The 13,707-nt window shown below is 47.9% G+C and overlaps 1 protein-coding gene and 1 pseudogene across 1 annotated transcript in view; both read left to right on the top strand.

Annotated features, from left to right (window-relative positions):
• Nucleotides 1-13,707, top strand: part of FAM185A (family with sequence similarity 185 member A) — a 128,039-nt gene that overhangs the window by 70,585 nt on the left and 43,747 nt on the right. Inside the window, exons 5-6 of the mRNA XM_086967352.1 lie at nucleotides 134-175; nucleotides 12,969-13,064. Of these exons, the coding sequence (XP_086823478.1) occupies nucleotides 134-175; nucleotides 12,969-13,064 (138 nt within the window). The remainder of the gene's footprint in view (nucleotides 1-133; nucleotides 176-12,968; nucleotides 13,065-13,707) is intronic.
• LOC147750705 (acetyl-coenzyme A synthetase 2-like, mitochondrial pseudogene) lies at nucleotides 7,108-8,511 on the top strand (annotated as a pseudogene).

Genomic DNA, 13,707 nt, shown 5'->3' with positions numbered 1-13,707 from the left:
CTGCTGCACTCAACAGCCTTTTAAACTCTGTGTGTACACATATGCAATGTTCTTTTAAGCAAAATCAATTGTATTCATTTCTTCGAAGTCATGCAGGCTTTTATTTATTACATTTTGTCTATTTATGTTATAGGTGACGTAACAGTTGAAAGCCAGCACGGAAACATCACAGTAGGTAGGCATTTGAAAGTTTTCTACTAGAGTAATCTATTTACCAACTTTAAAGGAAGTGAATTTTGTGGATGTATTTTTGTCCTGGTAAAGCAGTTTGCGTGTATCAGTTATTCTTTATATTATATGTTTACACTTTCAGGAAACCACAATGTAAATTTTGCTAGTAGTGTGTACACAGAGTAGGCATGATTTGGCCCAAAAAAGAGTTGCACAGACATTCATGTCACTTAAAGAGTGCCCTCTGTTCCCATCTATTTGTTTGAAAATAGGAGTAGTTTTTTAATTTCTCTTTGTAGCTCTATTTTTCCGATTGGAAGATAGTGCAGTGTTTCACAACTAGTGGGGTCTACGATGTAAAAATATAAGCATCGGGGCCCAATATTTTTCTTAGTGGGCCACTCCCACTGCCTATTACTTAGCCACATTGGACAGACTTTTATTCTGCCTCACAGATGATCTCAGCCTCCAGGCTTATCATACCTGCAGGTGTCAGAAGCACTGTGTGCCCTGTAATCGTAAGAACAAGCATAACTGGGCCCCACAGCCAACCTGCATCTTGAATTGGAGTCGGCACTTGGATTGATATCCCCTCCAGACTAACTGGGCTGAGTGCCCCAGCCCAGCCTAGCCATCCCATCAAGTACAGTGGCCTATGATTTGTTCCAGGTGTGGGTGGTTCAGGGATCTTTCAGGATGTCTCACTTCATGGTTCCAAGAAATCAATCAATCAGGGAGTTTAAAGCATGCTACTCACCCTCGAGGGTCTCAAGGTGCTGGGGGTGGGAGATGCAGCTCCGATTCAGCCGAAAAGCCAGGTCTTGAGGCTGTTACTGAATGTGTGCAGAGTAGGGGAGCGTATGATGTTGACTGGGAGCTCATTCCAGGCTTTGGCTGCAATGTAGGAGAAGGCTCTTCCAACTGTGCTGCTTCTGTGGATGCGCGGGGTTTCTGTTAGGGCGAGGTCGGCGGAGCGGACGTTCCTTTTGGGTACTATGAGGTATTTGGGTTCGGTGTTGTGGAGGGATTTGTAGGCGTGGGTGAGTAGCTTAAAGGTTACTCTCTTCTCTACGTGGAGCCAGTGGAGGTCTTGCAGGTGTAGGGTAATGTGCTCATGTCGTAGGATGCTGAGGACGAGTCTGGCCGCAGTGTTCTGAATAGTCTGGAGTTTGCGTAGCAGGGATTTGTTGATTCCAGCGTAGAGGGCGTTTCCATAGTCCAGTCTTCTAGTTATGAGAGCATGGGTGACGGTCTTTCTGGCTTTGGGGGGATCCACTTGAAGGTCTTGTGGAGGATGCGGAGGGGTTTAAGAAATTGGACACAATGGTGTTGATCTGTCGGAAGGGAGGAGTTGAGTATGATTTTGAGGTTCTGGGTGTGGTCTATGGGTGTGGGAGGATTGCTGAGGGCGGTGGGCGACCAGGAGTTGTCCCAAGCTAAGGGGGTGGGTCCAAGGATGAGGACTTCTGTCGTCTCGAGTTGAGTTTCAGACAACTGCTGCTCATCCAAGCTGCAAAATCTTTCATTCCTTCTTGGAAGCTGAGTCTGGTGGCTTCGGGGTCCTTCGTGAGGGAAAGGATGAGCTGGGTGTCATCGGCGTAGGATACTATGCGGAGTCCATGCAGTCTGACGATGGAGGCGAGGGGAGCCTTTTAGATGTTGAAGAGCGTGGGACTGAGAGATGATCCTTGGGTTACTCTGCAGTTGATCTGAGATGAAAGGCGAGAGTCTGATCATTTAGGTTCTGCCGGCGAGGAAGGAGCGGAGTCTGGCTGCGAGAGTGCGGTGGGAGACGGTGTTGAAGGCTCCAGAGGTCCAGTAGGATCAGGGCTGTGGTGTGGCCTTGGTCAAAGAGCATGCGGATGTCGTCTGTGACGGCGAGGAGGGCAGTCTCGGTGTTGTGGTCACTGCGGAAACCGGACTGGGAGGAGTTGAGGATGACGTTCTCTTCGATGAAGTTTGTCAGCGGGGCATTGACTATCCTCTCGGTGACTTTGGCTGTGAAGGGAAGGAGAGAGAAGGGTCGGTAGTTCTTCAGGTCCGTTGAGTCTGCAGAGGGTTTCTTGAGGAGAGGCTTAACTTCTGTGTGTTTCCCGTCATTGGGGAAAATGCTGGATTTGAGGGAGGCGTTGGTGGTGTGTCGTAGCTCGGGTGCTATGGCGGCGGCGGCTCTGTGGAAAATGGGCGGCAGGCAGGGGTTTGTGGAGGCTCCTGAGTGAGTGCTCTTCATGGTCGTGGTGGTATGTTCGGTGGTGACTGGGGTCCAGGCGGTGATGGTGGGCTGGCTGTCGTTGCTGGGAGAAGGCTGGTTTCTGGAGTCTGTTCACTGAATTTGTCGTAGAGGGCCTTGATTTTCAGATGGAAGTAGTAGCCAAGCTTATTGCAGAGGTCCTGGGAGGGAGTGATGTCCGTGGTTTAGCTGGTGGGTTTAGTTAATTCTTGGATGATGTTGAAGAGTTCCTTTGAGTTGCTGGAGTTGGTGAGGATCTTGTTCTGGATGAAGGTCCTTTTGGTGGGTCTGATGTGTTGGTGGTATTATGTCTTGGCGTTCTTGTAGGTGGTGCGGTCTTCCGAGGATTGGTGCGTCTGGATTCCTGACGGTCGGCGGTGAACCAGGTCGGGGTTATGTAGGGGTGCAAACTCGTCTGCACAGTTGGTGATCCATTTGTGGAGTTCTTTGGCTGTGAGGTTGGCGTTGGACGAGGTGGAGGGGGCATCGCAGTTGACGGTTGATTTGAGCTGCTCCTCAGTGACCTTGCTCCAGTTTTCTTCGCGGCGAGCTGGGGGCAGGTTTGGGGGCAGTTGGCTTGTTGACGTGGAAGTGTACGCAGTGGTGGTCCGTCCAGGGGGGTTGCATGGTGTGGCTGAAGTGGACGTTGTTGCCTTCGAAGATGTGTCCTGCCTTGTGGGTGGGTGTGGTGATGAGTTGTTTCAGTCTAAAGTTCTCCAGGAGGGTGACAGAGTTGGGGTCGCTGAGGTTGTTGAGGTGGAAGTTGAGGTCTCCGATGAGCATGTGGAGGGGAGGGCGTGGGACACAATGGGGTCAGCGAGGGTAGTGGTAAACAAGGTTCGAGGTCCTGGAGGTCTGTAGGCGAGTGTGCCTCGTAGGGTTATTCTGGGGCTGGTCTGGATCTGAAAGTGGAGGTGTTCGGTGGTGGCCAGGCTGTCCCTCATGCTGGAGGTGGAGTGTCGGAGGGAGCTCTTGTGTGCGATGGCGAGTCCTCCTCCTGCGCGGTTGGGGCGGTCCTTCCTCTGGATCTTGTATCTGTCAGGAAAGGCGGTGGCGATGTCAGGAGCGGAGGTGGAGTTGGTCCATATTACTGTGAAGAAGGCAATGTCTGGCGAGAGGGTGTCGAGGAGGTCCCAGGTCTCTACGGCATGTCTGTGCAGGGAGTGGACAATGAGGAGGATGCACCCTAGGGCTTCGGGGGTGCTGGCTTCTGGCGTGGGGGTGGTTGCCATGGGGGTGCGGAGGATGGTGAAGGTATGGCAGCAGTGTCGGCAGGAGAAGTGGCCGTGGGTGGTGTTAGGCGTGGACAACTGGCAGGTGTTGTTCCTTCTAGGGTTGAGTGTGAGGAGAGCAGCTGAGTCGTAGTGGTGGGTGGTCGGAGACTTTGGGTCTCTGGTGCTGGTGGCGGTCGGGTCGTGGATGGGCTTGCCTTTGGCACGCCAGCGGTGCCGCCACGCAGCTGCTGCCAATAAATAAGGAAGGGGAGGGAGGCGCAGCTAGGAGGTGGAAGTGGGAAATGGCAGGGGCCACGGGGGCAGCAGCAGCAAAAACTGGCACGGAGGAAAATACGGGTACAATTACAATACAAATACAAAATAAAGGCACAGTAACAGAAAGGGCACAGAGGAGAAAACAGTAACAATTACAATACAGTTATGAAATAGAGGCAAAATAACAGAACTGGCACGGAGGAGAAAACCGGTACAATTACAATACAGATATGAAATAGAGGCACAATAACAGAAGACATAGAACTGCAACAAAAGACAGAAAACAGACACAGGGCACAAAACACAAAGCCAGACAACAGTGGACCAGCATAAGAGCAAGGCTCTCCCACTGGAACACCAGGAATGAGGCACAGGCAGGAGTCTGCGGGTGGAGGTGGGCCTTGAACGCCTACCTTAACAGGGCAGCGGCAGTGGCGCACCAGCGGAGCGAGCAGGTCTTTGACCAGTAGGTCAGAGGTCTTGCTCAGACACCCTCGCAGCGGCTGCCATTAAATAGGGAAGTGGGCGGGAAGCGCATGTGGGAGACGGGAGCGGGAAAGGGGAGGGGCCGCTGGGGCAGCAGCGGCAAAAACGGGTGCAGAGGAAAATACGGGTACAATTACAATACAAATACAAAATAAAGGCACAGTAACAGAACGGATACGGTGGAGAAAACAGGTACAATTACAATATAGATATGAAATAAAGGCACAAGACAGAACGGGCACGGAGGAGAAAACAGGTACAATTGCAATACAGATATGAAGTAGAGGCACAACAACAGAAGACGGAGAACTGCAACAAAAGACAGAAAACAGACTCGGGGCACAAAACACAAAGCCAGGCAACAGTGGACAAGCAGAAGAGCAAGGCTCTCCCACTGGACCACCAGGGATGAGGTGCAGGCAGGAGCCTGCGGGTGGAGGAGGGCCGCGAACACCTACCTTAGCAGGGCAGAGGCAATGGCGCACCAGCAGAGCAGACCTCTGAGAATGTGACAGATGAAAAGAGCGAGTGTCACCTAGACCTCCGCCCAGTATAAGCTCAGTAAGCATGAAAAACAACTGTAATGAACCATTAGCAGCAGGTTCCAGTGCAGTAAATGTGTTGTGGGTACCATCTGTGTTTACAACCTGGTGGTTTTTCAGTACATAGATCAAATCAGTTTAGCCATCTGGTATTTGGTCACTGCAGTGCTGCACAATCCTCGTGAAAACTCGAATTTACATAGTCTGATTCATAGTTCCTCGATCTCCTGTCCCTTTGTAAGGGATTTATTCAAAGCATTTAATGCAATTGATTTTTTCTTTGAGGAGAATACCAGAATTCAGCACCTTACCCTGCGATCATGTAGCTCTAGCACTGAAGATATATTTTTCGGATACACATGCACGTCTCCATCCATCAACAGTTATTGATGATGGGTAGGAAATATATCACCAGACTACCTTTTCAAAGTCACTTAGTTGGGTTTAGTTACTGTGCTCTTGAGTTAAGTACGGTTTGATACTAGAAAGTCGGTTTTGTCTTGTGTGGACAGGGGTAAACATGACTATTCCAAGAGCCAATTTTCCATTATTTGATGATTCAGAGAATCACATCATTTTGAATTACTGCCTGTCACTTGCATACTTTATTTTCTATTACCTGTTCACCTCATGTGTTGGTGGGCACACAAGACCGGAAATGAGGTGAAAAATGCTTAGTTACACCACGAGTGACCGGCTTTAGATTTTTACTGCGTGAAATGTGTTGCGGAATAATCTGTTGAGCTCTCTAGAGAAATGTTGCCTAACTCTGAGAATAATCTAACCAGATGCCTACTCCAGATATTGTTACAAGTATCTAAACTAAATACGTTTTCTTTTGAAGTGTTTTTAAGGTCGAGGGACCGTAGGCTTGGCCGTAGGCCAAGCCGGAAGTCCAGAGAATTATTGTTTCTTAGAGTGGCTGCTTTATCCCGCCTCTCTTTTAGTCTCTCCTCCATTGGCTGGCTTCCTAAACGGAGGCCAGCCATTGGAGGAGAAGGGAGTCAGTCCAATAAAGCCCCGTCTCTTTCGGATTCGGGGGCGTGTTTTTTGCGTTCTTTCGCCTGTGACGTCATCCGTCACTCAGAACGCCAAAACACGCCCCCGAATCCGAAAATTTCGGAGCTTTGCAGGCAGCCATTTCTGACCGACCGCGTTTGGCTCTTGCATCCATCTGCTTGCATCCACGGGCCTCCTTCTAATCGTTATTCATCTCTCTCCTAATGATATTTAGTGGTAGCCCTCCGCCTCCGCTCCTATCTTGCAACTAAACTACAGCTAAAGCCCCATTTGGCCGCTCCTGCTGACACACTTTGGGAAAGGCAGTAACTGCTGGTGGTCGGGAGGGGGTAGCCATTTTCAACTGCAAGGGAGACAAAGAGCCGACTAGTGAGCGGAGCGGGACACAGGCGAGCTGACATCCCCAGGCAGAGCGAGGAGGCGGCGGCGGGCACAACATGGCGAAGACGAGACGGGTGACCTACAGAGCTGTACAGAGACAACCAGAGACAGGCGACTTGCAGCTGTACGGAGACTAGACGACCACTGCCAGAGACGGACAACCTACAACTGGAAAGAGACCTCCACCGTCAGAGAACCTAACTACTGAGGATTGCGTAAATCTGCGTAGCGCCCTCACTCAAGCGCCATCACTTAATGAACTACCAGCTGTAGAGTCCTCCTCTCACCGTGGCTGCCTAACTTTACCAAGCAAATACTTTCACGTTTTAAAAGAGACACCCGTTGCATCCAATGAGACAGTCACAGGACGCTGCGGGCGGGACCCCACAGACGCACTGTGATCGAGAGAAGAGTACAAACCTCCCGCGCTGACCTGACACCAGCAGTGAGAGGAAGACCCTCACACTCATCGAGAGACTCCCGACAGTCTGAGTGTGAGCGAGCTCCTGGCACACAGTGTGAGGGTGCCCTGACTCTCACAGTGAGAGATAGCTCCTGATACTTTTGAGCGTGAGACAAACCCTGTCACTCAACGTGTGAGAGCACAAGCTGAGACTTCCTGCTTCATTCGCACAGTGGGCGAGAAGGCACACTGCTCCTGGTACGAGACAGCTCCTGAGCTGACACGCCCAATATGAGACCGCTCCTGTTACTCACGGTGTGACTAAGGAACTGCACGGGACCGTTAACACCTGTTTTGCCGAAATCCTTTCGGGCTCCCTTGGTCATGGCTCTGATAAAGCTGGGGGTTCGCTGCCTCCGAGCCCTTCCTCGAGGCTCTGGGGGGACCTTATATGCTGGGGCCATCCGAGCCTGGAGTGGGGGTTCCATCACTGCACACATGCCCGAGACGGCCTCCTTCCCGGAAGTGGTGGTGGACCCTCTGAGTCAGTACAGGATGTCGGTGGAGAAGGCCGGCCGGGACATTTTGGGGGGCCCTAGCCAGGAGCCGGCTGATGTGGCTACACCCTTTCCAGACTGTACTGGAGGGGGACCTTAGCGGGGGCCAGGTGAAATGGTTCCCAGGGAGGCAGCTGAATGTGTCAGTAAACTGCCTGGACCGACACGTCCACTCATCTCCAGATAAAGTAGCCCTGATTTGGGAAAAGGATTAACCCGGCAACGAGGAACATATTTCATATAGAGAGCTGCTGGAGATGACATGTCGACTGGGAAATACTCTGAAGCGACACAGCATCAGGAAGGGGGACCGAGTCACCATCTACATGCCTTCATGCCCGCTGGCAGTGGACACCATGCTGGCATGTGCCAGCATTGGGGCCATCCACAATGTGGTCCTTGCAGGGTTCAGCGCTGAGGCCTTGACAGACCGAATCCGGGATGCGGAGTCTCAGTAGGTGGTAACTGTGAATTGGGGCCTGCGAGGTGGGAAGATCGCAGAACTGAAGAAGACTGTGGATGAGGCAGTGAAGCACTGCCTGTTGGTGAAGCGGGTGCTGGTGGCCATGCGGACGGATCTTAAGGTGCCAATGTCAAAGCTGGACGTTTCCCTGGAAGAGGAAATGATGAAGGAGGACATAACATGTGCTCCGGTTGCCATAAGAGTGAGGACGTGCATTTCCTGCTATCCACATTGGGGAGCACTGGGAAGCCCAAGGGTCTGGTGCACACTTAGGCTGGGTACCTGCTGCACACAGCGCTCCAGGCGCGCGACACCCATTGAGCTTCAGCCCCCCCCCCCCCGTCGTGTCTGTCAGCCGGGGCTGACATGTCTTTGCGGGCTGGCGAGCATTTAATTGCAGCCGCACCCAAGTACTTAACAGGTCTTTAAAATACCATTCATTGTATATGAGGCTTTTGTTCTGATCACCCATCGTTACAGCCACTCTGTCTGTGGTTGGAAGAATTAGCCCCCCTGAAATATTTTTCAGCCCCCCCCCCCTGAAATTTGGCTCTAGTTGCCTGCCTGGCGCTGACCTATAAGTAAGTCTTCGATTACCACGATGGAGATGTGTTTGGTTGTGTTGCAGACATCGGCTGGATCACTGGGCACAGCTACATAGTCTATGGCCCTCTCTACAATTATCAGGACATGCCGCGCCCACTGGGACAGGCCGTCTTCCCTCTGAAAGAGCGCCTGCAGGGATCATGTCGAGTGAATTCCTTGTGAATTTAGTGTCATCGTAGCTTGACCAGCTCTGTAAGCTCACATTAACCACGCCTGTGATTTTCAGAAAACCATTCTAATTTAGCAAGTAATTAAGAGGTCACAAGCGGGATAAAGAGCTCGATAATGTTGGATTACGCACAAGAAGCTTTGTTTCCCGGGCAACCCTCGCCGAGGGGGTGTTAATTCCGAGGTCAGTCAGTTAGAGTGCAGATTCAGAGTGTGAGTGCAGAGTGTAGAGTGCAGATTCCGAGTGTGAGTGCAGAGTGCAGATTCCGAGTGTGAGTGCAGAGTGCAGATTCCGAGTGTGAGTGCAGAGTGCAGAGTGCAGAGTGCAGAGTGCAGAGTGCAGAGTGCAGAGTGCAGAGTGCAGAGTGCAGAGTGCAGAGTGCAGAGTGCAGAGTGTGAGTGCAGAGTGTGAGTGCAGATTCAGAGTGCAGAGTGCGAGTGCAATGCCATTTACGTAACGATTAAGCTATTGGCAATGTAAATGACAATGCTATTTATTTATGATTTAAAAAAAAAATGTCATGAGCAATGCCAATAGCTCTACCTCTAATAATGCCGAGACCATTGCATTGTAAATGCTTGTTTTTTGCGGGATCCCTTTTCGCAGTTGTAGCCCCACTTTGAGGGCCTGATGCAGGTTGTTGTTAGAAGGAATAGTCTTTTTCTATGCCTGCAACCGCCCTCTTAATAGCTTTTAGTTCAATCTGAGCAACGTTTATTAAAATGTTGCTTCTCAGAGCCTGTCAAACACATGGCCTAAAAAAACATTTTATAACCAGCATGATGTGTGAATATACTGCCTACAGTCTGGTCCTGCCCCAAAGATGTGACATGGCAGGGCTCCGACTTACAGGTCCTTTGCTGTCAACTGGAGAAAACTCTCCTAGGACTTCCCTTTTTCCATTTGTCAAAAAAGCACAATACACCTCATACTTATGGTGACCATATTACTGGGCTTCGAATTCTAATCTTTTTCTTTTCTTTTTTAAAAGATTGCTGTCTCAAACATCAGTAATCACATCAATGTCTGCTCCTGGTTCTGTCACCCATCCTGCTACTCCAATTGCCCTTACTCCAGCAGTTCTGCTACCGCCTTCTCTCTTAGCTCCAGCTACACAGCACTGCCTTCTTCAGAATATTTTAATACTCCTGACCTATCTCAGTTGTTCTCTTCATGGGCTTCTTCGTATCTTCCACACACTTTAAAGACTTTGAAAAAGGCTACAGTTTTTCCACAACGCACAAGGCTGGATTGACAGGTGTGGCTTTGTTCTTTACTGATCAAAAGAATGGGGCCAGGCAAAATACTGGTCTTCCCTCCAGTGGGATGGGCATATTTCTACCTTTGACAGACACGATCATTAACCACAACAAGACTGGAGTATTTGCCACCAGATCACCTTCCAGTATTACTATTACTATCAGCAGTAGCCAAATCCTAGCTGCCATCCACAGATGTAATTTTCTGCTAATCATTCAAGAATCACACATTGCTGTTGTGATCCCCCCAATCATCAGGGCAATAGGTCTTAGTGCCTAAATGTCCCCTAAGGGTCTCTACCAATGCCGATCACGCAAATCAGCACAAATTCCCAAGTCCTGGAGATATGAAGGCATTGCTCTTTATTAGGTGCACGTTTCTCTGACAGATCTTGAAGACCACTTGATTGCCAGACTCTCATTTTTGATTGGCTGACAGGGATGCAGACAATCACTTCCACAGGGTCTTCTGCCCTTAAGCGTATTACCTGCAACGTGTTTCGCCAGACCACCAAGTAGAAAGGTATTTGCTGGATTTAACTTGATCCAAAATGCCTACAACTCATTCATGCCAATACAAGTCTCTTAGCGCCTAAAGCGTTCTGTGGTGCATCAATGGAGCGCTGCAAGAGATATTCAACAAGGATGAATAAAAGCCATGTACAGGTTTTGATTATTAGACAAGGCAATTATCAAAAAATATCGTATGGAGAGGCAGTTTGTTCAAATAGCAACAACAACCGAAATGAAGCATCCTACAAATTTGGCTTTAAGGCCCAGATGAAAGAATTGTATGCACATGTTGCTGGTTCCATAAAGCATGTCTTGGCGTAAACAGGCCTTCAGCATAAGGCACAGGGTTTTAAACTGGACTGTTATTATTAGGGAATTTGTGAAACGTATTAAGTTGGGAGAGACCACTTCCCATTGGAAGCTCCAATTCTTGTTGTGTTATATTTTAATTGGAGCTTCTTGATGACATTTGGGGGTGGGCCTTCAACATAAGGGAAGACATTACATAAAATCTCTGACTAGAGATCTTTTGGTATGAGATAAAGATAGAAGAACCGATTTTCTATTTTTTCAGGGTGCACAATTTGTCTTTCCCCCTCTTTTTGCAAATGGGAAAATGTAAATTCCTCTGCTTACTACCTTAAATCTGCACTACTTAAACCCCTTTCTTCCATCGATTTCTTTTTAAATGCTTCTTTTAACAAACATTATTTCGGTGTAAACGGTTGCCCTTATCATTATGACTGGCTGGTTGTGGATGTTTCCCCTCAGAATGCTTGATAATCTCTTTATCTGACGATCTTCCTGCTGTATGAATTGGCCCTCTGAAAGAACTTGAAAGATCTTTCCTGGTTCCCTTTTAGAACCGTATCTTCATGTATTAGAAATAAAAATTAGAACACTTTTTCTTTGCAAGGTTTTCTTTGCCCTTTTGTGAACAATCTTTCATCCACAGGCTACACTTTAGTGTTCTAAAGTGTTTTAGCATAATGGCCTCCCATATCCAGGTCACCAGCCAAGCATTAGAAGCCACAGACCCAGCCTCAGCAAACCACATAATAGAGGCATACATCAGAGCCTTAATGCTTGCTGGAGTCGCCTCGAACTCTCGAGGCCGACTTGTTTTCCTGGTTGAAGGTAGATAACCTTCTGTTTGTAATGCCAGCGCTGTGACATTACTTGTGGAATTAGGTCAGGGGGCCACCCTAGTCTCCTTGAAGGATTATGACCTGTATTCTTCAAGGAACAGGAATCCTCATATCTGCCTTTTTGGGAAGAGGCAACTTCTTGACTCCGAAACCTTTTCCAAGCCACGCAAACAAGATGGACAAGGTAAATTAAAAAAGCAGTATTGTCATTTGCGTCTTAAGTTCGTTAAGGATTGTCTATTCCCTTCATTTTTTAATACCTTTTTGTCTGGGCATTCCACCTGATCGCTGCTGTTTTTACTGTGTTACAGAGGCTGCTCAGGCTCTCGCATGTTCTTGGTGTGCAATAACCCTTTCTCCCTTATGTTGAAGGATCTATCTAGATACGAAGTCATTTGTTTTATTACTCCTACTTCCTGATCTGCTATTAGACGGGCAGGTATTTCGTTATAATTGTTGGACCAAAATCAGGTCAACAATTTCCAGATTGTCTCAATAATTAAGCAGCTGTCAGTTGCGTACAGAAACAAATGTTGGGTTTCTTCTGTTCCCCATGTAAAGCAAGAGCCATCAGGGCCTCTGGTCCTCCATTTTTTGCCACAGTTCTCCAGTGGTAGGTGGTGTTGCCAGGCCAGAGCAAACACTAGTCTCATCTCTATGGTGAAATCGCAGCGGTTTATGGCTGCACTTTGCCATACTTGTCAAAGATAGTTTTCCAGAAAGGACTGTAGAGCGTCTAGTCCTTTAGGTGCCAGACTTATCTGGTGCTAGGTTCAGGGTCTTCTTTATAAAGGACTTTGTCAGATCATTATTTCTTGACACGTTACACATTGTATTGGGAAACTTAACTTCTCGTATTCCTTTAGGAAGAAAGTTCCTAAGGTAGCTGAACCTGCACCTGCCTGAGTTCTTCACAGTAGGTGCCAACCAGGCGCTTAGAGGTCGCCAAACTACATTTATCAACGTAATGAACCTTTGCATGCTTCCTGACTCAAAACCCAAATAGCACAATCAGTTTCCACATAAGCTAAATGGAACACCTAGTGAAGGTGTAAAAGCTTGTTTCCGAACTTCAGTTGTATTGTTCTTAGATTTGAGGGGGCAGGCCCCATGTGGGGGCGAATACTTTACCTCATAGAGTGTTATATATTACTTCTTTCATTTGCTTATCGGTATGAATTGATTCTGGGGGAAACAACCTTTAAGCCCATAAAAACTGCTGACTGGGATTGTTTTTAAGCTGTTTGTCTGGTAAGAGTTGATATATGTATGCAAACAAACGGGGGTGGGGGAGGCAGTTCTTAAGCTACATTTTTGGAATGTATTCCATTTCACATCTGTGAGCACTTTAGGAATTTGAAATGAAACTATTGTCGAATGTTTAGTGCTAAGCATCCAATGCAATAAAGTCCACAGTAATTAAACGTGTATTTTGTCATGAGATAAATAGTATGCATGTTGTATGTTCAGTTGCTGTGCATAGTTTGGAAATCTAGCTTCTTATCTGCTGCATGGGTTTCCATCCTGTAGATTCATCTGACGGTTCTTTGAAAGCCTCTACACATCAAGGAGAAATCGATGCCTATATATCCCAGTTGGGACAGGTTGATCTGAAATCACAGAAAGGTAGGAACTATGAAATGTTTGAAACTTATAATGTCGAGGATGCGTGCATAACCAGAGTTGGGGAATCTATCTAAGTAGTTCATGTATACAATTACGCTATGTTCGATCGCTGTCAAATAAACGTACCACCAAGCTTTTAAGACCTATTTTTGTTAGGTTATTGATATGCTTACTAAACACAAAATTTCTTTATTATTAACAAGCACATGTTTTGGTACATCAAAACAATGCTTTGATAGCAAATGCCCATTATTAGGAGGATACGTACGTTTTCACTGAGCGTGGTGAGCCCCAGGTCTAGGTGAACACTCAAGTACCCAAGCATGTCAAGCTAGGTGCCATGGCAGTTGAAATGACAATCCTTTTTTTTATTCGAGTTTTGCATTGGGAATAAACATAACATTACAATGGAATCAATGTGCTAGGATCCACATAATGTTAATGTTAATAATGCTCTGTATAGTCATGTGACAAGCTTACGTCCGCAGCCCAAGTTGAATAGGGTTTGCATGTAGCTGTGTGGTTGTGGTTCTGTGTTTGTGATTTCCCAGAGAGTGCATCTTGGCTACCTGCATCATGTGTGTTAGAAATGCCCCAGGCGGGAGGTCAGATCTATTTCATAACTCTTCAAAGGTGGTTATGC

This window comes from Lissotriton vulgaris, chromosome 1_1 (assembly GCF_964263255.1).
Source record: "Lissotriton vulgaris chromosome 1_1, aLisVul1.2, whole genome shotgun sequence".
NCBI lineage: Eukaryota > Metazoa > Chordata > Amphibia > Caudata > Salamandridae > Lissotriton > Lissotriton vulgaris.
This window is presented reverse-complemented; position numbering and strand designations above follow the sequence as displayed.